This window comes from Opisthorchis viverrini (genome assembly GCF_000715545.1).
Source record: "Opisthorchis viverrini unplaced genomic scaffold opera_v5_233, whole genome shotgun sequence".
Lineage (NCBI taxonomy): Eukaryota > Metazoa > Platyhelminthes > Trematoda > Opisthorchiida > Opisthorchiidae > Opisthorchis > Opisthorchis viverrini.
In genome coordinates, this window is record NW_008751886.1 from 23,800 (window position 1) to 51,407 (window position 27,608).

At 45.2% G+C, this 27,608-nt stretch overlaps 1 protein-coding gene across 1 annotated transcript; it reads left to right on the plus strand.

The window, feature by feature from the left end:
• Positions 1-346: 346 nt before the first annotated feature.
• Positions 347-27,608, plus strand: T265_08633 (hypothetical protein; the record flags this gene model as incomplete). Its single annotated transcript, XM_009174499.1, has 5 exons — positions 347-2,575; positions 8,302-8,467; positions 13,022-13,218; positions 22,035-22,127; positions 26,216-27,608. 5 exons carry the CDS (start codon positions 347-349, stop codon positions 27,314-27,316), a joined length of 3,786 nt encoding a protein of 1,261 aa, XP_009172763.1.

Consider the following 27,608-nt stretch of genomic DNA (forward strand, 5'->3'; position numbering starts at 1 on the left):
GAAAGAGAGCATAAAAAGGAAGCGTAAGACAATGACAAAACGGGCGAAAAACGAGCGAAGAAAGGAACAAAGACAAAATTTCTGTTCCGATTTCTTTCTGCTGTGTGCCTTCACCTTTGTCCACCTTCATCCGATTTCATGTGAACAAGGCTGTCGTACTGCTTGAAATTCTAGCCACAATTGGAAAGTGGAATGACGTTCTATTACCAACCACCTGCTATTATTATTGACCCAACACTCCAGCTACTAAAAGTGGATCGGCAAGAAGATACCATCGTTATGGCCGTCCAAACAACCCGCGAAACCTGGGGGCCCGTGTCGAGCGTTGTATGTGGGCCAATCAGCGATGCGCATTTCCGATGGCCGTCGTTGTCAGATTTGGCAGGAAGCCCTCTCCCTCCGTGTGGTCCCTGACTCGGGTGTGGTCCCAGATTCACTCTATATGAAGACCCGTCTAACTGCACGGTACCGTACGGAAAATAGGGTGAAAACAAGCGGGCAAGACAAACCTCGTGGCGTACAACCTCTCAAACGGCGACACAAAGTGCGTAAAACAGCTGGTGGCAGACGTCCCAAAGGGTGTCCTAGCTACAAGGACGTGCATGCGGTTGGTAAGCGTCAGTCGTCTCAGTTTGTTACGTACACACAAGATGGGCGTCTGTTTTACGACCTCTATGCATCATCACAACCAAGTCGTGAAAGCTCAAAGACGGTTGCTGTGGTCTCGACTGTCCAAAAACGCTATGCGGGATATCCGTCTTCGCCAGAGACAAGGGCAGCTTCCAAGAAGAAAAAGAAAGAACACCAAAGTGTGCTGGAGACGCCCTCGAAAATAAGGCATCACCGTAAGGGGAGTTCGCGTTCACGAAACGTGAATGATTTCAAAGCTGCCGAAAGACGACCCTCTAGGCGACCCTCACTTAAGTCCGTTAAAGTGATGACTCATAATGCCAATCCTCGTAAGCATATCGTGAAGCGCGTTTCTAAGTTATCCGAGAAGGAGAAAGTAGAGCGAAAGCTCAAACGGGAGCTTGGTATCGAAGCGGTCACTCCAAGCCCTACTCCCGGTAAGCGTCTGGCAAGCCTCAATGCCGTAGCCCTAATAAGTGCGGTAACTGTCAGTGATTCGTCACGAAGGATTAGAAAGAATGATTCTTTAGTTGACCGCCGACAATCTGTAGAAACCATTCCATGCCAGGAAGTCCCCATCATGGAGTCTGAAGTTTCGGATGACGCCACCACGGAACCCATGTCCGTGCTTCCGACCGAAACGCCAGCGCTCTCTGATAACAATCAAGTCAGGTTTTCAGTCATACGCACAGTCAGGCGGAAGAAGCGTCCTAACACAGTACATCCTCCAGAAAATCATACTCCTACTGTGGTCCTCTGCCCTACACGTTCGTCAACAGTCGAAAACCCATCAGTCGCGAGTTATCACTCAGAGCAGTTCATTCCACTGGGTGGAAGTAAGTATGGATTTCAGCAAATCACGAGACAGGTGATACATGTAAATGCTCCCAATAAAACATTTGATAGTACCGGGCCAATCCACCTTCCTGTTGATTTACCACATCCAACACAGATTCAACCACATCCCTTTGTGACTTCACTCATTCCTGCGCCACTGGGGTCTTTGGCAGTGTCCTGTTCATCTACTTCAAATGCCTCCAGTATTCATCCTGAACTTTTCTCTCATAATGGCTTGGTTAACCAAGCTGGTGCATGCTGGCAGCCAGCCTCGACAGCTTGCTTGTCAACTGCCAACTTACTGCATCCTAGCATCCCGTACTACCCAGCAGCTCTGTTTTTACCGTCCCTTGTCCCACTAACTCATCAACCCGCAAGTTATTCACCTGTGTTTACGCCTGGCCCTCAACTCAGCTATGCTTTCCTACCCACGACACTGAATGGTTTGTCGACTATCTCACCTGGTAATGGAGCGCTAAGTTTAATTCACCCTTTAAGTATAGGTGATATGGCTATTCCTATTGGAACGACGCAGTACTCTCTGATTGGTTTAAATGGAGCCACTCCACAACTATATCCACCCACATGGAATCCACCAATGCCTTGTTCACCGCGACCACTGAGCGAGTCGCCTGTGTCGTCACCCATCCTTCGTCCGTCAGGACAACTTTTAGGAGGGAATCCCACGTTTATTCCAATATCACCGCACTCTACATCAGACCTGTTCGCGCAGCCTGCGTCTACTCTCGAGAGTGACCTGCCGCCGAGGGAGGGATCTTGTCAAAATAACGATGCAGTTGAGCCTCACGGAGTCGTCAGTCAGACCATATTGACCAGTGTGAGCAATGTGTGTGTCACCTCGACTGAAGATGTATCCTCATTGCCTAAATCTTCTAGTTTTGCACACAAACCTCAAGACACTCACAGAAATTCTGTTAGTTCATCAAAAAAGTCCAAGGACATTGAGTTACCATCGTCCCATGAAGTTACCGCTCCCGGCCCGTCTGCTGTTGACGCGGGCATTCAGCCAGCATCTCCGAACGTAAATGCGGAAGTTGATGCATGGGAATGGGATGGCGTACCCTACAGGAAGAGAGTTTTCCGTCGGGTGAGTATTACTTTTCATTAAGCTCTTTTACAGTAGTCATTTCTGGTACTATCTTAGAGCACGTGCTGCTTTAGGTGTTTAGGTACCTCTTGAGAAATTCCTCACCGAGTTCGAACATGCCAGTCCCATCTTGATGTTAATTTCTAACCTCATGAAGACACAAGTTGGACTATTTTGTTAAACCTTACTGCAGGTTTCAGGATGCTCCTCGCGTCTTATATTACTACAGACAATATTGGTAGTTCGGATACCTTAGTAAGTTGTAGGTCAGCTAGCTGTTGATTCGTTCTTAAGAAATTGCTTGCGTCTCTAACAGTGAGAACATCAGTGCACGCACTGATGATGTCCCCACGGTTGGTGACGAAGCACCTGCAAGCAAATTGCCAAGCTCTACCAACAGGTCACCAGCCACTTGCTGTACAACCAATTTTACGACTGGTTTAGGCGGGCCTGCAACCCGTTGCTGTTTACCATAATCAAAACTAAGAGGATGCATGTAAATTAACCTCCCTGTAAGGTAGTTCTAAACTTGTGTTTGTACCTGCCACAGTTTCGTTCGCCGATGATTTGGAGAAACGGGGTAGGAGCCGGCAACTGATATACTTGATGCGTAAATACAGGGCTGCCGGTAAACTTTTAATTTGGGGGGGGGTGCAAGATGGCTCAGCGGTTAGAGTGCGGATTTACTGACCGGAAGGTTCGTGGTTCGAACCCGAAGAAAGCTATACAATGAAGCAATAGCTTAGGTGCACAAACGCCACTGATGGCGCGACTGGGCCATGTCTGACAATATCTCTAGCCATTGGTGTGTCTCGTTCTGAGGTCAGCATACAGAGAAATGGCAATTAACAGCGCAACTGGGTTTGCCGGTAGTGGCCTTCATATTTCTCCGTAAAGTCATCGTTTGACCTCATGGCTCTGTTCCACCCTTCAAGTGTTTGTGCGAAGAGAACCTTTGAGGAAGTCGGTCGACTGGGATACGGAGCAAGTGGTCAAGCCAGCGCAACCTATGCAGTGCGATCAGTTCACCTATCGTGGGTGGGTTATTTCTTCCGAATACCATTAGACGTACTTCAGCATTACTGATCCGGTGTTCCCACCAGACTCGGGCAATGCTCCGAAGACATCGATGGTCAAATACTGGAAGTCTTTTGACGTCCTCGGCGAAGAGCAACCAGGTTCCTGATCCGTATAGTGATATAGAGCACCCCGCAGCATTGTAAGATCGACCCTCGACGGTTAAGCTGATGCTACACCCACCCCACAGGTGGTGTAGGTGCTGCTCTGACCTCGCTCCGGAGAGAATCATCGTAAAAAATAATGCTTTCTGTGAGATCACCGGGTTTGATACAGCCGCCCAGGTAGAAAAATTTGTTTGCTCCCTCAGTCGGCTCATTCGCAAGCATGAGGTTAGGGTTCGAACCCACCCAGTCTTGCAGTAGCACTTACCATTGCAGGTGTGAAGTGCATACCAAACAATAAGGTGGGATTAGTTAGATCATTTAGTGTTGTTTGCATTTCCATGGGGTCATATCCAAGAAGAGCTATGTCGTCTGCATAATCGATATATGTGAGTGGACGCCCCGGGAGCACCTGAAGTCCACAGACACTGGAGGCCGATAGTGAGTCTCCCCTGATTGGACCAATGATTAAGTTAAAGAGGAAAGGCGAACAAGGACAGCCCTGCTTGATATGCTGAACTCATGCGAGAGCTTCCCGTAGACCTCCACACGTCGGGGGGCAAGGTGGATTAGTTGCTAGAGCTCGAATTTACTAACCGGGAGGTCCGTGGTTTGAGCCCACCTCTGCATCTACTTCTTCTGTCTAGGCGTGTTCAACCTGGTGGTATCCCAGCCCTCTTGCTTCTTTCGGGTGGTATGTTAGATAGACACAAGCAGCACCCAAACGTTTCGTAACCTCTTTCATATCCCTCTGCCAGGTCGCTTGTCTACTTCCACCACTCTGTATTGGGCACAGAAAGCAACGCGCTCTTTGGCATACGCAATACATGGCCCAACCCACGCAGATTCTGGTGCTGGAAACACTGTTCGATGGAAGTCTCTGCTGCAGGACCGAAAGCTTGTTTTCTAATGGCCTCGTTACGGATTCGCCGATACCAACCCAGACGAGCTAGGGCCCTTAGACGACGGTTTCTGAACACCTGAAGACTTTTCAGTTCCGCTGCTCGAATAGGCCAAGTCTCACAGCAATAGAACAAGACAGCCCATACTGTAGCTTGATGCGCACATCCCTTGATATTCAGGGATATACTGCTTTGATACCACGGATGTCGCAAACGCTCCCCGAGTCTTGCAGATTTGTGCATTGGCCTCATCTGTCACACCACTGTCAGAACTAATATGAACTTCATGATACGTAGAACACCCCACTACTTCCAGTGCCTCTCCCTGAATTGTGAGTTGCTTTTTAGTGACTGTTTGTTCAGCAGCATGACTTTACACTTTGTGGGTGCCAGTTGCATCCAAAAGGATTGGGTGACTTTGGTCAGTTCATCCAGAAACATATGCGCCTTCTTTTCAGAGACGAAAATTATGTTTTCTGCATATTCCAGACCAACAAGACTTTTGCCAGAGGCTACTTGAACCTCGATGTTTTGAAGACCTTCCAGCGTTCGTCGCATTATCTCACTGATAACAAAATCTAATAGGAAGATTTACCGATAACACGAGGAAAGTGGCGAGCAGCACTAGACTTTTTGGTTTTAAAAGTATTTTGACCGTAATGAATAATGCAGCGACGGTCACGGCCAACCGCTGGGTGATCGGAGAGAGATGACTCAAGTGGTTAGAGCGCGAGTTTACTGACCGGAAGGTCCATGGTTCGAATCCGACTTCCGCCACTCGATTTCCCTGTCTAGGCTTGGGCAACCTGGCAGTATCCTAGCCCTCGTGCTTCCTTCGGGTGGTATGGCAGCTAGGCACCGGAAGGGTGCTACAGCTGAACGAAACACCATTGATCGAAGTGTGCGGTTTTGAGGGCCGGCCTTTTCCAATCCACCCATCCTCGGGGGATATGGGCATCCTGGTCGCCTTACTGCCTTCACACTTCTATCGCAGTTGACAGTTTGATTTTACCCACAGACCACCTCGTAGCACGGTTACTCGTAGTACGGGGTGTCTCGCTGCTCTTGGTCTGACTGCTCCTGTTTGTTCTTACTGGTATGGTTGCACCTTGTGAAACGAAGTTGCAGTCATTGTCGTCCGCGGGATCATTGCAGCACTCATGTCCGACTATCATGCCAATGCCCCAGTATCGCTATTTCTCCGAACGAATCATCGTTTGACTGTCTTAAGTTTTGTTATAGATTTGATCCCGACCAACAGTTGCTATCTTGCCAGATCAGAATTTTGAGCTGAATGTTAGGGTCGTAAAGTAAATTAAGTAGCTCCGGTACCACACACCTTGCTGTTTCCTGGGTCAAAAGCCCGAGATGCGGCGTTTCAAACTTCGGCCTTGCCAATCGGGAAGTATTATTCCTCATTGCATCTTTTTGCTCGTCAACCCTTCTCCACAATCTTTCTCACAACTAGTTTTTCGTAGTCTGTTCAGCCGAAAATCGACTGATCATTTTTCCGTGGATTCCACCAAACATTTGTTTCTGTACTGTACGTTTTTCTGCCTACCTCAGGGTAAGTGCATCTGGACGTCATTTGTTTGTTGTTGGCAAATGTCCCGACGTTGTTACTTCGAAGCCGTGGAAGGTTGCTCCCACCTAGATCTACCGCATTTGCTTCTGTCTGAAGGGATCACAAATGGTGTACATTTGTTTGGGATTTGGTGTCCAGTATACGGATGCAGGAGAGCGACCTTTCCGATTATGCGCTGGTCATAGTTCGTAATTAGTGGTTATTAACCTTCCCAAAAAGCGCTCACACCGTGTCACCTGGGGTCTATCATCAACAACCATTCATAGACACAGTCGGGTCTTACGGCCATCAGTTTTTGGTGAGGAGTTTCAATGCGAGGTAGTATTTTTTAGTGGATCACTTGGCTTGTTTCTGGCCACAAAATTTGCGGTCTCGCTTATCAGTTCGATTTCCTCCAAGGTCCCACAAACAGACCTTCAGGGCATTTCCTTAGCTTAACGATATCGGACTGAACTTACTATAAAGCCATCGGAAACTTGAAGAAGCACTTATAATGGGAACCCTTCGAAGGAGGAGGGAGGATGGGCTAGTGGAAAAGAGCTACCTAATGGAACCCTGAATGTCTTCAGCGGCTCTTGTTGACATCAGAAAAACCATGCCGTCATCTGCTGAACATGACGGCGTACGCCGCTCACACGAGCCTAAAGAATTTTCATGGAGGATAGCCTAAGAAATGAAGGCTTTTGCAACCGTCACCTATTTCAGCTGAATCAATCGACTGATCAGATTAAGATGGCTTCAGTGAGGCAGTTTGCTAAAAGAATTAATCGCTTCACAAAACGTTTAGCTCGAGAGATGGGCTAAACTTGGAAACAGCACAGCTATGCCTCTTCAACAAAAGCTCTGGAAGAATCCTGTGGGCCTGAGTAGAGCAAAGGGTCACCATCGGCAAAACAAGTGCAATGACTCACCTGATGTCCCAAGATCTTTGTGTATTTTTATCAAATGTTGTTTCAAGCGCGTCTTCACCGTAGCCACGGTGCTTGCAGTAAGACCTACGTATTCATCATGCTGAAAAAACGACCGGGGAATTCGGATGTGGTTTAGTCAAGTGGGAGTGGCCCAAAGACGGAGAGTTAAGGACTTACATGCACAAATTCGTTATCCTCTAAGTAGCAATCGTAAAAGTGGACTCCAACTTATTTCTGGACATTGCTAACATTTAACTCAAAATAAAAAATAAGACCAAGAAGGGCATCAGACAACTGCACTGCATTACTGTAGCAAAACACTGCTATACTGATGATAATATTGACAGTAAAAGACATTCTAAACGTTTATTGCGGACTGCACGACATATCTGGCTAAGTTCCGAGTACCTCAGGGGCGACGTAATGTACATTTCGTCCTAGGCTAGAGGACCACAAAGTGTTGAGTCGGACGACTTCACATTTCCAGGGTTTTTGACAGTTTTACCGAGCGAGTAAAAAGACGCGCCCGAATTGGCTTTACCTACCTTCGTAACTCCACGGTACTGTGTATCTACAATCGTGCGCCTGGAAGAGTCTTATCTCTCTTTTCAACTCAGAAGTTAATCCCGAATGCATCACATGAATTGGAGTTACTCGTGTCCAGTTGCCGCATGAACATGGTTGCTAGGGTCCCTGTATGTCCAAGTCCGCGAGGGCCGTTATCACCCTTAAAACTAGCGCATAGCACGCATACCGCTCACGATTTAATGAGTTAGGGTCGCCTTTCAGCTTGAACGGGTGGAAACAACAGATAATTTGGGTGAGTGGACTCATTGACAAAAATCTCCGAGGGTTATTGTAGTTCTGTAGATAGGCGGACATAACCCAGGGCCTGATTTACGTGGACAGTTGGTCGTTTTCTGGAACACTTGTTACTCAACAATGGAACACCGGACACTTGTCTGAGTATATCAGTCAAGTGCGATTGAGAGTATGTGACCACCGTACTACTTCAACCACTACTATTCGTCGTCACTTTTCAAACCAGTTTTGGAAATTATTTATTACTACTATCATTCTTAAATTATTGTTTGCAATCACCTACGTAAATATATGGCCTCATTTTTCCTGCATTCTTTCCCATTAGTCCGACTGTTCTCCAACTTGGCATCGTTGTTACCGTGCAATTCGGCACGTACGTGACGGTATCTTGATCCGCGAACGGGATAGTGTCCTCTTGTGCAGTGGCCCCGACCGATGCAGCCCACCGCACGTGGCCAGGATTACCGCGTTATTCCCAGATCCCAAGACCGGTACGTGTTATCCAGACCACTGTTTGCGCTGCATAAAAATTGCTCGTTGGTTAAATTTCTGTGCACGCTTTTTCGAGTTATACTCTACGATGAAATGATCTAGCACTTTGTATACTTCTCGTAAACGTCATACTTTAACGGTGATTGTTCGGACAAACAATCGTGCAGCAGAACTTTGGCCTTCGTAATATTGCAATAATGGAGTGATAAATTATATCAATTAGCTCCTCAAAATCATCCTGTCTTTCTAGTTAGATGACCCGGTTAAAGGCGCGTCGACCGCCTGTCGGTACGGCAGACACTGAATAACGGACAAAACACCCATTTTCATCACTATCATTTCTAGGCTACCACTGTAAACAAGCGCACTTGCATTCAAACACCAACGGCTTAGGGAGAATGTCGATAGCTCAAACAGCGTAGGTGATCGTTGGTTTGCTCCCTGAGTTGAACAGTTTGATTACAAAAGTTTCACCACCAGTTGAAGTGACATAATCGGTACGTTGTTAGGAAGCCGAGTGGAACGTAGCGGTGGGTGAGTGATTGTCACTGACGTTGTGACGTGAAAGTATATAGATTCGATGCCATTTGTTTTGAAATGCGGCTTATCTGACTTGAAATACTCAACAGAGCTCCACCTATTCGTTAAAAAACGTTGATTCGACTGGCCGGGCTCCTGTAATCACTATTGGAACTGTATCTTCAGAGAGACGTAGCCCCAACTGTATTTGGTAGATTGCGAGCAGTTCCGCCCTCGTAAGTTCACACGGCTGCTAGTATGTTTCGACAGGTTATGTTTTCGTTCACTGTATCCAGTTCACCGCAATGCAATTTCCAAGATCAGTAAATAACGTAACCATCACTCCACTGTCCAACAGCAGCGGGTACTATTATGAGGACATCTCTTAGCACACCGAAAACGTGACAGTTTCACTGTCTGCCATGCTCATCCCATTGATATTTTTTAGTGTACGGAAATAGATTGTCGGACAATGTTGACGTTTTCATTTCGCAGATTTCGTGTCTCAGAAACCTTATTTCCGGCTTAGGATTTGGGCCATTGTTGACAAGCGCTGGCAAACACTTACTTTCCTTGACCGATAGTTGCTGATTTTCGCTTGAAAACTAGTTGGTCCGATAATATGCATTCGATCTGTTTTCGTGTGTTGGATTTGATAACAGCGGAGTTTCCAAGAAGATTGCATTAGGGCAGCATTGCGATTCCCTTATGTTACTGTTGTGTCTGGTGGACGATCGTGCAACTCTGTATCGGTCCCTTGGCTTCCTGCTCCACCCACTATGGTATATCTAAAGGCACGGTAGCCCTACACAGCCCTTTATGGAGACAAAAGGATAATTATTACATCTATGTCTACAGGGTGTTCACAGTGTTCTACAAGGTCGTGCTAGAATCACCGTGAGGGGGCGAGAAGCGTCGAGTCAAAGATGCTCGATCCGGATTGGCATCCTGACCAATCAGAGCATGCCTTCGTTTGGTCCGTGTCCTGCACGTGACACTCGTCCAAATGTAATATTCGGTTCTTAGGGACGGCTGGCCTCCGTACAGTTACGCAACAATTTAGCCGGATTTGGATGTTCCTACTAATGCACATCCACTGAAACATCGACTGCAACGTCTGGACAACAGATGTTACTGTGCATACTGGAGGCTTGGTCCGCTTTCGCGCCCATTATCCGTGCCGCGGATTTGATCTCTGGGCCTGTGACGGTGGCATGTTTTCCTCGCTTCCCCCACGACGCGGTGGTGGCTACCATGCAAGACACCAGTCGGGGGACCTGATCACTTTCTCAGTCAACGTGACCATTTGATTTGATGAGCCCCATTTTGGTCCATGGCCACTCTGCAACCGGAAGTAAGCACCAGGACTGAACTGCAGACAAATTTTCCAAGAATAGACAGGAACGGCTGAAAATGTTGATCGTTATCCAGCGAATGAAAGTGTCTTCTATGGAACTACGATCTTTTCGAGGCTACCAACCCATAGTTAGACACACCTATACTCAGTGCGTTTTTTCTGCGGCTTCTTTGTATGGGTGATTTTTTTGAGTGAACAATATTTCAAGGCCAATGAATGCCTCGAATTAGAAAACGGTGCCTAATGAGATATAATATCTTGACCTGTCGGAAAATGTGATTAGCTTAAAACGGACTAACGTCACTGATAGCTCTGCAGCTATAATAGTTTGTGAAAGCTGCTGTAGCCCATGGTACATTCGTTGACTTAAAATATACGGGAGGACCACACTTCTATCTAAATTTGCATCCGGTATTCTCTTCCCGAGTAGACGTATGCGTAAGTCTGTGTCCTGTCCGGATAAGTGTTTTTCAGAGTGCTCATCGTGCTGGAAAGACGCATTAATCTGTGATAATTCGTACCAGGTTAGAAGAACGTGATGCTTTCAGCGTATAAATTATCATAAATTGTATATGATCTATGCCCGTAGATCGAGTTTTCTGACGAACTGCTTCATATCGCCCATGTTTACTGGTCACGAAGTCCTCCATTAGAGATAGCTAGATGCCAGATGTCGACCTAAACAGACAGCTCGTGTACGCGATTAACAGGCGTCCATCGATCTTAACTGGGAAAAGTCAATGGGGTAACTGCAACGAGATGGAAAGTAGAATTTTATTGGGCCTTTTGGTGAATACATATGCCCTGACAGGAACACATGGCTTCCTTGATGCGTAATGTTCAGTAAGCTATTGGCGTCCTCTAATGAACAGAAGAGATTAGTTAGTTTATCAAAATATCACTAGTATATATATCACGGGTAGCCACCACTTTCTTAGCAAACACTCTTGAAGTCAAACCCACACCTGAGGCCAGCGCAACTTTGAAATTGAATGCAGATTATAGTATCACTTGATCTGAGCATACGTACGGAGAAGTGCATGCATTTTTCCTGAAAATAAAGCTAAGTACTTTAAAATCCGGATAAGTCACCACTCAGTGAGATTGTGCAAAGGGTTATGAATTAACAGAAACATTCCATTCTACAGTCTAGATAAATAAAAACAATCTCCGAAGGATCACAATGGTGTTGAAGAATGAGAGTTCAGGCTTTTCACCGTTTCTACGGACCAGTAAAAATACATAAAGGAGCGATACCAGTACGACCAATCGCATCATTTCCAGAGATGTCAACGTACAACCTTTCAAAGGAATTTGGGATGAAGTTTGAAACTCCATCAGCGGATCCGATCACTTCTAACAACAAGGGGACGAAATGACGATCTCATTTGATGTAACTACGCCAAGTGTATTGTCGCTGAACTGTTGGATAGCATGGCATACCAAATGGATCCCTGGAGAAAGATCTCGGAGAGCTACTCAAAGTGCCTGACCACGTTTTGAACATATGAACAAGTACGACGGACGCCAAAGGGGTTCCCAATCTCAGGATTTATCACAGTGCAGAGGCTCGAACGCAGTACTGTTATGTATAAGTCCAGAAATATGGGTCTGCCACGTAGGTTGTACTTTTATCATCGTCGAACGGACTGAACTACAGCGGGCAAGCCAATTAATCAACGGTGACACGCAATTCACAATGGAATAAAGGAGGAATGGAAAGCTGGGATTTTTTGATGCCGTTATTGCAGGATCGCCAAATTGACAACTACAACCTGAGTCCCACAGAAGGTGAACGCACGCAGATCAAATCCTCAACCACCACAGCAATCCTCAAAACTTTCAAAAACAGCTGCATCCGGACGTGGTCGGGCAGATTGAAACACACTGTAGCACCGCGAGAAGAGAAAAGTCCGCATAAAGTTCTTCAAATAAATGGCTGCTCGGGAATTTTCGTTTGGCGAACCCTAGGAAAACCCAACCCACCCGTCTCAGCAAAACCAATAACCTTTCCATATATTGAAAAGATTTCAGAAATGATTACAAAATTGTTACGACAACACCGCGGTGGCCTACACATCGGTGAATATCCTGGAGCACACTATCTATGCCGAAAGGAAAATTGAGCAGAACGACGAAAACCAACATTGTACACAAAATTCGACGCAAAGATCGTGATAAGCTGTATGTGGTATAGACAAGAAGAAAGCCTTCTGCCAGACTACATGGACACAAACCTGTTGTGTATCTGTGTCTACATACGAGACCGGCCGAGCACGTCAAGATACTGTATTCCTTTGTTGTTACTCACCCTTGCGATTATGATCAAGGGTGGTGGGCCAACCAACTAGTGTCATGAAAAGTTGCCCTGGTAAACGTATTTTCTCGCTAAAAATTCTTCACGTCATAAGCGTCTCGGGTAGTCTGATACGAAAGTTATAGCTGCCTGTCTGTAAGTGACTGCCGGACGATCATACGGAGTGGATATTTAGGGGTCGTGCTGCTTACTAGAAAAACTCTTCTCAAACGTCAAATCACACAGGTTATCTTGTCGCACTCCACGCTATACTGTTACTAAGTCACCCGACTTGAGTTTTTGCCCCGACTGCCCAGTTAACACTGTTCAGTTTTTTGTGTACGTACTTGGTCGGTTATAGGTTTTTACATTCCAACACAGGCATAAAAATGATGGCTCTTCTGTGGTACTATCGACCGGAGCATGTTTCTGGAACCGCTCCGAACCACCCAGTGTCGAACGAACTCTACGCAAGTCGGCATTGTGATACAAATCCAGTGGATTGTATAGAGGACAAGGCTTACGTACTCACTGCCAGCGCGTTCTCCAGATACATGGCGAGGGCGAAGTATCGTCAGGTGAGCTTGCCAGTGTCTCTGCTTTTGTTGTTCAACTAGTTTCTCCTGGTGGCACGCCATTTCTCACCAACTAGCCCAGTCTTCATGCCTTTCAATTTATCTTTTGAGTGTTTGGGGGCGTAAAACTCTAATGGGGGCGACTTATTCCCGTAGGGACTAGAGGTGCATAGCGGTTAAAGAGCAAGCAGACACTTTCTGTTTAACACTGCCTCAAATATACTCCCTTACCATGGGCCTCTGAAAGAGAGCCAGTTTCTTTTCGGAGGTGATGTTTCATCATCAGCTTGATAGAACACAGGTCTATGGTAAGTACCTGGCAAATAACGTTCCACTTACGACTGTCTGTAGTGCATGAAATGCTGTTGAACCCGCCTTGATTTTCGTACTGCATTACTCATAAGGTTGCTGTCGACAGCCCGCGACCGGTTTCGCCCTCCTTTGGCTCATCAGGTATGCGCGGTCCCTAAGTTTCCGTCAACCTCATGTTTTACTTAAAATCAAACGAAGGATTCAGCTGGGTTCCAGGCGAGTCTCTCGTAAAACCAAATTTGTTTGCAAATGAGTGTATTCCGCCTTAGTTTTCTTCAAGTTCCCGGACATAGTGAAGTACAGGATAATGATCTTCGGTGTGCTGATTTCGCAACCCATTGCTGTGTTCTGAACATTCCCAATTTTTATTTCGAGCCAATTTAGGGCATTTTGGCAGCACAGTTAAAGCGGTCGGTTAGATGACAATTGTCACAACCTTTATTTCCAATCAGATTCCATGCGATTTCTACTTTACTTTTCCGCCACTTGCAGAAATCTAACTCCATGCATTATGTGAGAACTCGAACCATCCACATGATTCTATCTAGGCAGTACACTACAGATGTTTTCAGTTGGATTTAACCACCCCCCTCAGCAGATCAGTTATAGTTTCGCTTCTACGAACTTGTAGCCACATTTTCACCATGCAAGTCGTTATCCCAATTAAGTTCTTGAGGTCGGATGGATATGGAAACCCATCAGGGCCGCATTGGAATTCGTTCATAGTCAAAGATCACATCCTTTCGTTTGAAGTTTCACGTGATTCCGACGAGCCCTTCCGTTTTTTGGGCATAACCTGTATTTATTGTTTGAATTTGCTTCATCTGTGTGCACCTCAAACATGATATGGACCCTAGAAATTACGGTACACACTGCATAAGGAACTCACCACGGAAGATACTTTCAGCTCTGCTGGACTCATCAATTGATTCGAAGTAGCGCGCATAATTCTTCCGATAGCTCAGTCAGTGTTCGTTATCCTAGTTCTGTGTTCCGTGCTCTGCGGAAGTCAGGTTTGACCGTCAGACAGACGTAACTTTCGTTAACCTCGGTGGAACCCATCATTCGCGCGTCCATGTAATTTGACGCTTGTCATTGTTGGAGTTGGATCACGTTCTGTTCCTCGGTTTTGCCAAATGAGCAATTAGTAGTAACTTTACCTCGAATGTCCATACCTAGAGGGTATTGTTTGTTTGTCGTTTTCGGGATTCAGCTGGCTGACGTGAGCGCGGCTGTGTGCTTTGTTGATGCAGTTACCGGACGATTTCCATCATCTGGGCTACTCAACGTTTCACGTTTCTTGGACATATTGGTTGTCATAACTATTTAACCGAGTTACAGTTCAAAACCGAATATGTATGCATCAGATTTTTAGGTTCGTCGTCAGCGTGCAAAATTCCACTCATATTAGTAGTTTCAGTGTTGTGTAACAATGCTTCTTATGGCAACCGACATTGCGATAGGGAGAAGATATCGTAAGCAAGGTTATTTCCAGAATGACCATGGCCAGAGCTGCTTTTAGAAGTCTACATTATCCTTGTTCGACCGAAATCCGAAACCCGATAGAGCCTTCGAAGTCTGATGCCACACCTTGCGAGTCGCTGCGAGTCAGTTCGCTGCGTTGCCGAAGAAGCCAGTGAGTGTGATTTCACCCCTTCCGTCTACATATATACACGTCCTGAGCTTAGTTGCAACCATAAGCAAAGGACTGATGGGACAAAAGTGACGTTCAGCCTCTGCAGTTGACCGAGGATGTCAGTATAAACCTAACACTATCATTAACCTGAGTTATAATAATGTGGTCAGGTGCACTCTCTGCGGAACTATTTTCTCCATTCGTTGCATAAAGCAATGAGGAAATGGATTTTTGAACAAACGGCTTCACCGACGGTGGTTGGGCGAGCGAAGTGGGTCAATGTGTTGTTGCATCGCAGAAACTGTGGTTGTGATTAGAATGTCCCCCTTCAACTGGTCGTGTGTGTAATGTAAGTGAAGTCCCTGTAAAGTACCCACCATCCAGGCAGAGCAGCATTAACGAGCAAGTCTGCACTCCACTCTGGAGCGAAGATCTTGTATACCTTGGGCATCATTTCATCGGTTGATGCGTGAAAGTTTGTCGACCATGGTATGGTGGATTGTCCCAGGTCCATGCCTTGAAGTGATTTTTTCAAAATTATATATATATATATATATATATATATATATAACCGAGTAGGCATCTTTATTGTACTGAGAATTTTGCGTGANCAAAATTATATATATATATATATATATATATATATATATATATAACCGAGTAGGCATCTTTATTGTACTGAGAATTTTGCGTGATCCAACTGATCTGGTTTCTTTGACTACGCAGTGGAAGCATCCCTCACTTACTCGTCCATTCAATCACGGAAAAGGTCTTGACTTTTCGGCTAGTTCGCAAAATTCAGGGGTAGACAAAAAGCTGCAGATAGTAACTTGTCCCCTGTTTCTAGATATACCTTTCCGGAGTTTGACGAATGCCGTAGCCACCTGTCCATTAAACATTATTATTGATTTGTGTTGACGCCTGAATTAGCCTAATGGCATACAATCATCATGTAAAGCCCAAACCAGCTAAGTCGGTCATCCTACAAATCACACTTCAGCCTTGTTAAAAGTAGCACCAGTGTAATACTAGTGTGTATAGTGACACGTCACCTGAGACATATCAGTGAATTGGCGGTTGATTTGCTGTACGGTACGGTTGCTATCCCTGTTTGTCATGGCGACCAATAAACTTCGATTCACTATCTTTACTCCCCTAATTCTGTTTTGCATTGTTTCATTGGAACAAGATGAGATTCTCGAAGTACCTAGTTTATAAAGGCTTTTCAGAACCGACGAATGAAGCCACAAATTTAGCGTTCGATTGCCTTCCAACCTATGATAAAAATCTCAATATTTTGAGCTGACAGCACTTTACCGTTTCGTGACTCAAGGTCTGTAATCAGTTTTCTGACGCCCACTCTAAGCTGCTGGCAGTTGCATAGGAGCCTTGTATGACGCCTGATTTCTTGCCGATGTTTCTGGTGATCTTTTGGATCTTTTGCTTAGAGTTTCCAACATCGTAGTTATCAGTTCTCTTGACACCGACAAAGCTGAACGGGCCTTGAATTGAAAAAGATAGGTAAGGCTGCATGGGGGAACCGTCGTAGTGCTCGTAGTGTTTTGAAGACCGCTGGTCCTTTTTCGTGTCCCAGTATCAACGGGCTTCTTCGACCTTAGATAATTACTGTGTACAAATAAGCTTAAAAGAGTAAACACACGAACATATAGGATTAATTTTTCGGAATCGCTATATCAGTGTGAAACGGTAACCCAAACGGAACAAATTGAGCGCAGAACTGACCACATCACTGGGAAATAAAGCTTTATTTACTTACTATTGCTGAAGTATGCATGAGGCCACCCACCGTACAGGTGTTCCACTTTCATAACTTCAAATCACCGCATTTCCACTAGCCGCCCATAACAAGAACTCCCGCTGCTCCGCTGTTTTTTGGTGATATTACAACCCATCGTCTTCACTGGCTTCGTTGTTTTTCGACATTTTCTAGGACTGTCTCATGTGCTAAACCATGTGCATTTTGCCTTAAAAACATTGGGATACCCATCTCATGAAGTAGTAAACCGTACTGTTCAGTGAGGCTAATAACCACACAACTGAGCATCCACTGACGATTTGATGTCTATTTTGCGATGGGTCCTTTCAATTGGAGCATTCAAATAAATCACCGTCAAACTACTCTTAGCCTCACGTCTCATGGTTTGCTCCAATACGTCTTAATTATGCAAACGCGTCGGTCTGTAATGGTTTCTCTGTCAAGCCCGTTTACCAGCACCTGTGTTGTGCGCCACAGGCAACCGGTAAGGCTAAGTATGGTGTCCGAAATTCTGTCACACAATAGATAATGTCATATAATAAGTGTTTCCATTCACAAATGGATGCCTCTGGTTGGTAATAAGTCATGAGAAAATTGCTAAAATTTCCTGGTCTCACGCGGGACTTTATGCTTTACAGATGGAGCCGATGAAATAGTTTTTCGGACGAAGATAGAGTGGCCCTTTTAAGCGAAATCTCTTTGAGAGCAGCGACTGGTTCCCATTAGTATGAATAATGCAGAATTCAAAAATGTATTTGTGATGAGCGTCGACGGACTTTTACAGTTGCAATTTAATAAACGAACACCAGCAGAATTAAAAGTTCGTTTCAACATGTAGAGCCATAAGCCAAATATTTGAGAGAATGGATTACAGTCCACGTTTTCCCGATGGATCTGTTGATAACCAGTTCAGTCGGGTTGCTTTAGTTTGTCGTGTCTGTGCACATACAAGAGGACTCAGTAGTCTGACAGGGGTGATTTTTGAAATTAGTGAACTAGTTATGAATTTCGATCAATTGTTTACTAAGTCCCTCTGAAACGATAGTTATGAATTTGTTATTGTGGGACAGGCACCGAGAATAACTAGCGAGATGACCAGAGCTTATGCGATTTCGCAACATTTTATCCAACGGTTCACTATCCTTACATTTGGTATGACATAGGTATAACAATGTGAGGGCCAATCACACTTTTTTCAGCCTCTTGGGGTCGAACGATGAAGTGTTCAAGCGCAGGCCGGAAAGTCGCGGTTTCGAGAGATACCCACTTCTGCTGATACCCAATAAGGATGAAGTAGCTGTTCGGTGCTTCAGCGGACATTGGCCTCACTGATAGGGCGAAACCTCAATTCAAATCACCCAGAACAATTCCGTAGAACCAGTTATGCAGTATGTGATTGAGACCAATATTCCACATAAAATGAGGTGTCAGCTTTTAAAAAATCAGAGGAAAACTAGTCTAATCTAAACTGCAATAAAATGAGGAAAGGATGTTCGGAACGGGGAATAGGTGTGGTGTAAACTGTCGTTGGTCCAGCCACACCAAAATAAACCCAAATTCAAGACCATTTCTTTATGGTCACTAATTTGGTTCGAGGTGTCAAATGGCTGCAACCTCTGCCCAGTAAAAGAGTGCTGCGGCTTACAGCCATGAGGTGGCAATTTGGCCAATACTTTTTCTTACGGCTACCGTGGGTTTATAATGGCGATCCCAGGCACTTCATTGGTCTAGTAAGACTGAATGAACAGTTGCTCTGAGATCAAAAAGGGCGAACACTGATGGCTTCCGGTGGTGTAGAATAAAGTGGTTGGGTGATTACTCAACTCGCGGACAAACTGCTCAAGTTCGCTCGTCATAGACTGAAACCTGTAACTTGCTACGAGAATCGCATACGTTTGAAACCCGATCAAGTTAGCAAGAATTTTTATTACTTGCAATTACTGTAAATGCCAATAGTGCTGGGAGCGGTTTCTTGTTAGCTGATTCCAGAATTAGAGTTTCTAACAATGCAACTAGCACGAATAACACAGTATCCACAGAAAGCGTTATAGTAACCGGTTGGTAACTTTGACTGGCTTTTTATCGGGGTTCAACTGTATTGTTCGTTATGGACGGAGTCTAAAGTTTTATCCACTGTATCAGTGTCACTTAATACCATTCCTGGTATTGCTAAGACAAACTAACTGGAGCCAGCGTGCATTTCAGTCAGTTGACTCGTCCATTCATGTATCGCATATCAAACCGGGTGTTCCTTAAGGGCCTATCAAGTTATTTCATTGGCTTGCCCCCAGCTCATACATTGACTTAGTTGAAAATTAGAGGGGTCAAGAGGTGCACTGCACGCTTGAAGCAGTTACATTTCCACAGGTATCTGCAGGGATAACTGATGAGAACTGATGTAGATATATCACACATCATCGTTCCATTTTCCGAAAATACTGGGTTTTGGTTCAAACAAATAAAAGTTGAAATTGGTGGTCGAGTCATTCGTTGAGCCCAACAGTTTTACCAATCACCAACTAAACAACCCCCACCGACTTTTACATCTGTTTTGCATGAGATTGTGTTGTCTTTCTTAGTACGTTTGTTTTTGTCGTGTATTCACAGAATAAAATACACGAAGCATTTCCGACTTATTATACTTCCACACTCCAAACTCTCCATCTCAATTTGTCTGAATAATTGGAATAGTCGAGCAGCTGTGTAATTCGCGAACGGCATATTGGTAAAGTTTAAACCAATCAACGTCTCGATGTTTAACCAAAATTTTATATTGGAAGTGACAAATAACTTTTGATTACGACCAGAGGTTAGATTGTATGCGTGAAAGTTAAGAACTAGGGTCGGTCGACTGACCTTGAATTGTCCCCTGCCTACTGAAAGCCCGGTCGAATCAACCAGGCCATGCTAAGCGGAATGACCAAATCCGATATTCTTGAAAACACCCTTTAAGCCTGTGAATTTTAATGACCACGGCTACTGTGGTGTAATTCGAATGGAACATCCTTTCGAATGCATTTCCTTTATGTAACACGCAACTTTAGTAGAGCTACAAATGATGTCTATCGATCCATTGTGCGACAAACCCAGCCAGTAGACTTTCGCACAATACCTGGATTGGTAAGAACCAATGAGTTCAAATATAGGTTCTTAATATGCTGCATACGAATTCATTAAAGGCTGTTAGGATTGTGGCTTGCCACAGATCATTTATTCAGTCACAGTGAATAATCGTTGAAGTTCTTTCTATTTAAAGCCTAGTCGAATGGAATGGTTAGTGTGCATCACAACGGGTCTTGTTTATTGTTTGATCGAAATATACATATATATATATATATCCAATGTTTTAAAGTGAATATGTATTCTTTCTTTTCGGACAATCTTTCCATCCGGAAAACAAGCACAATAGTCTCAAATGAGGATCACCCGTGAGACTTGATCAAAGCGGTCCTTTTTGGGAACTCTTTATTTGAAGAGATTGAGAAAATGTTCAGTTTTATTTGATAGCTGGAGTTAAAGTCAAGTTTTGGGAAAACCTGCTGTTTGTTTGCGCTGGTTTGGCAAAAAAATCTCAAAGTGTACAATACGCCTTTCTTTGCGTTCAAAATGTCTAATTGTCACAAAATCCTGTAAAGCGTAGTACAGTTGTCTTCGTAGTTTTTTGGACGAAGTTGCTGTTCTTGGTCATTCACAGTGTATTCGTTGTTTCAGCCGGTTGATGGATCGTTCTTGGATTTCTCTACCACACAGGAAACCCTTACAAAACAATGGCATCAGTTCATTGAGTTATATTGCTGAATTGCCTAGTCCCATGTTGGCAAACGTTATTCAACAGTAAAATGGTCGATCACTTCGTAGTCAGGTTTACCGATAAAGTTCACAGACTGGTTTGAAGCTGAGTGAAGCTATCCTGAAATGTCGGAGCCCAGTATTTTTGAAAATTTGAGATATCAAACCAAACAGGCTATATTTTCCACCAGGACTGGCACAGAATTATTAGCCCACACCACAACACGGTCACGCAGAACTTACCTGCAACCAGGTTTCATGGAACGGATTTTGCCTGCATCATTTCCACGCCACCTTGGGCAGCATGCACCGTGATTCATAGTTGCGCCCTTAATCATTCGCAATGGGTGTATCATTTTGCAGGCAAACAGCATTAAGTTAGCAAACTACTGCCACCGTCATGTCGACTTCTCTGATCATCGAAGTTTTTCCTGATGCGAAACTGGTGCCGCGATCCTGAGGTAGGGAGTCCAGAGTGTCTATTCCGTCCGCATCTTCAGTTTTAAATATTTACACACTTAGTGCTTCCCTAGACGTACTTCAAAAAGATCGTAGCTATTCGCCCTTTTTAGTCCACGGTCATTACCGTGGAGAACTTAGAGTTCGAACGTCAGTCAAAGAGATTCCACAGCGAATGGGTGATCACCAACGGATCAACCTATTCGTACGTCTTCAGCAAACATATGAGAAGTTTCTCCGCTTCATCATTTTACGACAACACTGTGACCTATTGATCCGCTATCTTTGACGGTTTCATATTAGGTGGACAGCTCGCTGTGGAGTATTTGTGACGGAGCTGATCGATCTGTAGGAGATGAGAATATCTCACCTATAAGCATTTGATCATCTAGGGATATGTGCCACTGTACCAGTTTTTAGTGTTGACCTAAACAAGCAGACCCACCGACCTACGCTTCAATTTATACCTTATAATGCGCACCAATGCATACAAGCCACGGGATTACTGGTTACATTAAGTTCAGTTATTGGTCAATACCAAGAGTACCCACCGGGGGTAAACAATAAGCCTAAGTTTGGCATTCAGACATCTTTGCTTGCCGTGATCAAAGAAAAGCAGTAGGCTTGCTTAACGGTGCTCTCCTTCCCGATTTCAGGAGAAAGGTGGGTCGCTTTTGGGGAGTAGTGGGGCAAGGATTGCTGAATGAGTCTGCCGTGATCCTCTTAGAAACTTGCCATATATTTTGTCTTATTTGGGTTCGCTTAGACGTCTTCTTGTTTGTTTTTGTAACAGCGACTCCTCTCCGAAAGCACTCTATCTTTTTGTGCTTCAACTCTCCGTTTCAGTCGGCTCATCCTCGACCACCACTCAGTCAGGTAGTACCAAAATTAACTCACTCAGTTAACCAGACTGCTGGACCCTCGGATGATGCTATCGAGGTAAGTCGTTTTTTGTAACGCAATCTTTCGTACACTCCCCTGTATTGTCTGACGGCTTCCCTTGTCGCAGTCGACAGTTGAGGGTATTGGCTTACTCCTACCTAAAGCCGTCACCTTGTCTTGGTGGTCCGACTTCTGTGCTGCAATGATCCTGCGGACTATATTGGCTGAAACCCAGTTCCTAAAGGTTCAACCATGCTAGGTGCCTCGCGGCTCAGACTTTTGAGTCAGAGGCTAGGGACAAGGTCCCCGAACAAAACCGCATATCCTCCTACTGACCTGTGCGTCGGACTTCCGAGTCAAAGGCTCAAGGTAGGGTACCTCAAACAAACCGTCTTTCTCAGCCTGGGCAACCGGGAAGTATCATTCGCCCTTGCAGCTCTTCATTTAATGGCCCTTCCTCACACCCCTTCCACCCATAAAACGATGCAGTGCGATCAACCCATCTGCCAGTCACTCAACCATTCTTCCGTGTCTAAACTACCGTTCAGAAACGTAAACCACAATAATCGCATATTAACCTCACGAGATCTGACCCACATTGCAGCCTTTGATGTCCGTAGTCTAAGTCAAATTGGGCAACAGGCATCTCCTACTGAAACCTTGCTTCTCCGCTCTGCAGATGTATGTCGTGTCTCCGAAACATCCATACAAGACCCCACTTCGGTCGTGCACCTCAAGCCGCTTGAGACGAGCTCAGATTTTCCACACTCTTCGGGTATCCTGTGCTCGTGACCAGTTTGTTCATGGTTTATACGGTATGGGAGTGGCACTCGAACCCAAGGCTGAAAGCGCCTTACTGGACTGAATCCCAGTAAGCAGTCGTTTTTGGACTGAGCGACTGTCTGGTTGAATTAAGATCAATTCAGTTCGATACGGTAAACAATGTTTATTTGTCGTATCAGCATACGCCCCGACAGATAGCAGTTCTGAAACTGAGAAGGACGGGTTTTAATCGAGATTCGTTGCAACCGCTTCGGTCAGCAAGAAGGACGGATATGGTAATCCCACCGAGTGATATAGGTGCCCAGGTTAGACGACTAAGTCGGGAAGAAGCACAATTATGTGGTAGGTTTGGAGTCGATGCCCATCCTACGCATATTGGAGAGCGACTGCTTCATTTGTGTGCTGATCATCGTCTGTTCCTCGCCAACGCGAAATTCCAACACAAATGCTCACCTCAAGTTTCTTGGACGTCACCAACCACAAGGCAGTCATGGGCCCAATTAAATCATGTGGCTATCAGTTCCCTCGAATGTACGCAACCTGACTCTGATCATGTCATTGTGCGATCTCGGGTATCACTTCGCTCTCCCTCAGCACTACGCGTGCCACAGCAGAGCAGTTCTTCGACAGTTATCAGTAGCTGAAGAACAATTCCCACAAGGTTTTCTCCATGTGAAACTTATCTCCATTTTAATCTATTTTTTATCCCGCGATGTTTGGATACAACTAGGAATCCTCTGTCGACCAGGCCTCTCAAACGTCCGACACGCACCTTCAGAGAGGCGAAGTAGGCATGCAATTTGTCACCAGCACGTACATCCTCCCGTTCCACTGGTCGTTGTTCCTTGTGAACTTACAGTTTTCACACCTTTCTCTAATTCCAGACCAGCAATTATGTGTGTTCTCCATGGCAAAAGTTGAATAGTCTAACCGTCCGTGTACATTAGCCATCAGCTGCACAGTAGTGAATTTAAATGGGTATGTAGGCCATAAGGTCGTTCTCATCAGTTCTGGAGGATGGTGTTATCCAGAGACAGTTTGTCGCGAATCACTTAGTGCTTGGTGGCCTGTCTTGGGACGATAGCACTGATCATGACAGTAAAGAAGTTTTTATCCTGCCGACGGCAAACGTATACCCAAACACCTAGCTGTGTCATTACCGTTGCATGTCTATCTATAAGTATGCCACCGGAAACTTCGCATGTGTTATCACAGATGCACCAGATATCGTTAAGTGATCCTAGAAGGGCTGGGATTTTGAAAGTCTGGCAAGTAATGATTGAGGGGGTATCAAGTATTGAGAATGCATCTGATTTGGTGTTTGGTCGAGACATTGGCAAAGCGAGATTGATACAGGAAAGTGAGTTTACCGAGGTATGACAGCCGGAGCAGCTGTAATACACTTCATTTTTGTGCTCATAAATAGGCTGTGCAGCTTTGGCGCCTACTATGATCATCTGCGCATAGACCTTGAGAGTAGACAACTGTCGCTGCCTGTTTTGCCGTTGACTATCAAAATGAAGCTAGCTGTCGCATATTAGGCTTGTTGTTGTGGAAAGTACGTTAATTTTTCCTTCGCACAACGAACTAGTTTGGTCTGCTCTCGTTAAGGATGACTTGGGGGACAACTAAGAGGGATCAATTCGACAGCGGAAAGTCAGAGTCGTATATCGTTAATAACTCGACAGACTCTATCTAGCCTACCGGTGCACTGTTCTGGAGTGAACTGACTTATCCATCTCAGCCTTCCTGTTTTCAAATCAGCAGCCAGAAGACGGTGGTGCTTTTGATACCGAAGGTTATCCTTCATAACTGTCAACGAGGAGACTATGTTGTGACTAACATGCGCAATCTTCCCAAATCATTTAAGTTTCTTAAATAGATAATGGACGTGGCCAACCTTCTAGCTGTATTTGATTTTCTGTCCTTCCGTTGTTCACCCAACTTTTATTTCGTATTCGTGTTTATTTGGGAAATGGTTGCTAAACTCCAAAGTTCACCATTTTTTACTCTGACCATGTGAATCTTCCTCGGCGGCTGCTGTCTAGTTACTGACACTGAGGTGTGAAGTATGTCAACCTGGGAAGATTATAGCGGAGAAGTGTGATGTCCGGATTCCCCTCGAGGTATCGAATACCAGGGCGTGGCTTACTGAGTCACTGTTGTGGCTCTTCAGCAGAGGTGTGTCCGCGATCAGATCTCTCTGTCAAGACGGGCTCTTCCTGTCCAGCGTTCAACACTTCTCGACTGCTTGGGGATAACACTTTACTAATGAATATGTCAATCGATGGAGGACTCCAAGCACCTGTTGGTCATATGAACATGCTAATGTGAAGTGACGGTCCAGGATGATAGGGGGAAACTGCCCAGCTGTGTTGCTTTTCCCATGCACAGCTTTCGTCACTCCAGAGTCAGGTCCACATAGAACTTCCTATACTTGGCTGGGGACGGTGAAAAATATAGTTGAAGATTGATTTCAACGTTCAACATGTCTCTAATGGTTGTGATAGGCTGCCATTAGATTCCTATTCCTTTCGCTTTATATTATGCTCATTACAGGACGCTATTTAGACAGATGGGTATCGTCAGTTATGTTCCAGTGTCGTACGCTGTGTTCAGTTTGGCATTGATGAAGGTACCATGTCACATGGGATGTGTGAGGGACTGATCTATTCACAAGAACAGTCAGTCAGAATCCAGTTCAGTCAAATCCTCAACGTCTAATTTGGTATCCTTTTAATGAAGCTTTCGTCCTGTAAGTGAAGTCCGTCTGTGCTGAAATGTCGAGAAGCACTGTACAGCTGTTTCATCCTTATTGAGAACCTTCAACGGTGCGTAGCTCACGAAGTTCCAAAGTTTCGAATCTGCGACCTCCGTTTAGTAGTTTGAACACCTAAACGTTTGGCAGTGAGCGGCTGGTCAGCAATATGATTCGCTCACACTCAGGCAAGATATTGCACCACTCATCTTTCAGTCACGTGATCCAAAACACGTGTTCACACGTGTTGGCTGGCTCCTCAAGCAACGACCCCTCAGATGGGAGTTCCAGTGATCTGAATTCTACTACTCATAGATTGCTGGCAGTGTGAAGAGATTTGGGAATTTTGCCGGAGATTTCGTCCTGTAATTGTAGCCAGTCTGCTCTGAAATACTGAGAAGCACCGCATAGCTGTTTCATCCATTTGTCCAACTAGGATTGGACAACTATAAGCTGTTGGGAGGCCTGTTTGACCGAATTTCTACTTCATCCCATTTTTAGTTATTCCTTTCGGTCTTTCAGACTTATCGAGGGCACAAAAATATCCGATTTATTTTATGTATTATCGTAAACTAACCCTGATATATATATTTTCATTTTCCAGCAAGCCGCTTCTATTGACGAACACATCCCAGATTCTGTCTCTCCATCGAACGTGTTCTTGTGTCGCAGCGTCTATGATTATAGACTGAGGCGCGTTTGTCGCAATCTTCACTTCCACTCCCCGATTCACAGCCACTTTTTGGGTCAGTCGAGCCATCGATGGAAACCACGAGATAACCCAATTGAAGCAATGCCCTCATCGATTCCTGAACCGCCACTTTCACTTCGGGAGCACCCTTCGCCTTCCGTTGTGACACCACCTCCGATACTCACTCCGCCACATGAAACAATAATTCGATCGCCTAGTCCGACTTCGCCCTCCTCTCCTGCACTGCGTATCTGTGTGCCGGACTCTCCAGAACCACCCATCAACAACGCGGATTCTGACGATTCTACGCAACCATGTCGACAATTAGAGCCGACGAAGCCAACTTCGGTTTTTGCAACGTCGCCGCCAATGACTCGAGTACTTACGTCTATATCCCCCGTGGGTAGCAGATCTTGCGTCATTACACCCCCACCATTGACCCTAATCGAACTGCAGTCCACTCCGGTAAGGAATGCCATTACTACACTTCATTCGGCTACTACGACGAACAATGTTTCGGCAGTGCCTACGACATCTGTTCAACTCACTGCGGCCCAACCAACGAGTTTACCCATCCCAGTAGATTTTGTTCTGCAGAAACCCGTTGTGCAACACATGGGCCCCAACATGGGTTCATCCATGGGATACAATCCCCATTTCGTCACTGCGCCAGTCACCACAGTGTCCTCTTCACTTGTACCACCTGTTTCGTGGCATCCTGTCTGCGATTCCTCAGTTTTGGAAACCAGCGCAGATTTGTCCGTTAACTGGGCTGAGCATGGCGAACAGATCGCCCTTTCCTTGGATTGCAGAGAAAAGAATATTCCAAACATAACGCCAGTCACTTGCCAACAGACGATCCCATCTCATCCCACTGGTACTCAGTCGGCAGTGGATAGGTATGTCCGAACGGACCAGTTCCCGTCCCCAGTCGTATCGAATGTACAGTATATTTTGCCGACGACCCCACAAACCAGTCAAGAGACCGAGTCACCACGACTGATCCTTTTATAGGAGTTAGTACTCACTAGACATCCAGTTATTTCACAGGAATTTTTGATTCTATCCCATTTGACTTCTCTCTTTTTTTTGTGAATAACTCACTGTCATTTTTTGTGTTCAACGGGCGATTGCCCTCACCTCACTGATGCTCTGTTCAAGAAACCTTCATCTCTTCACTCCACAGACTCCATGTCATATTTTCCCATTACCGAAATAACTGAATCTGGACATCTTTTCCGGCGTTTCGTCTTACTTGTTCGCGTTTTTTTCGCCGTATCACCCAGTTGTTACAGATGCTCATGAA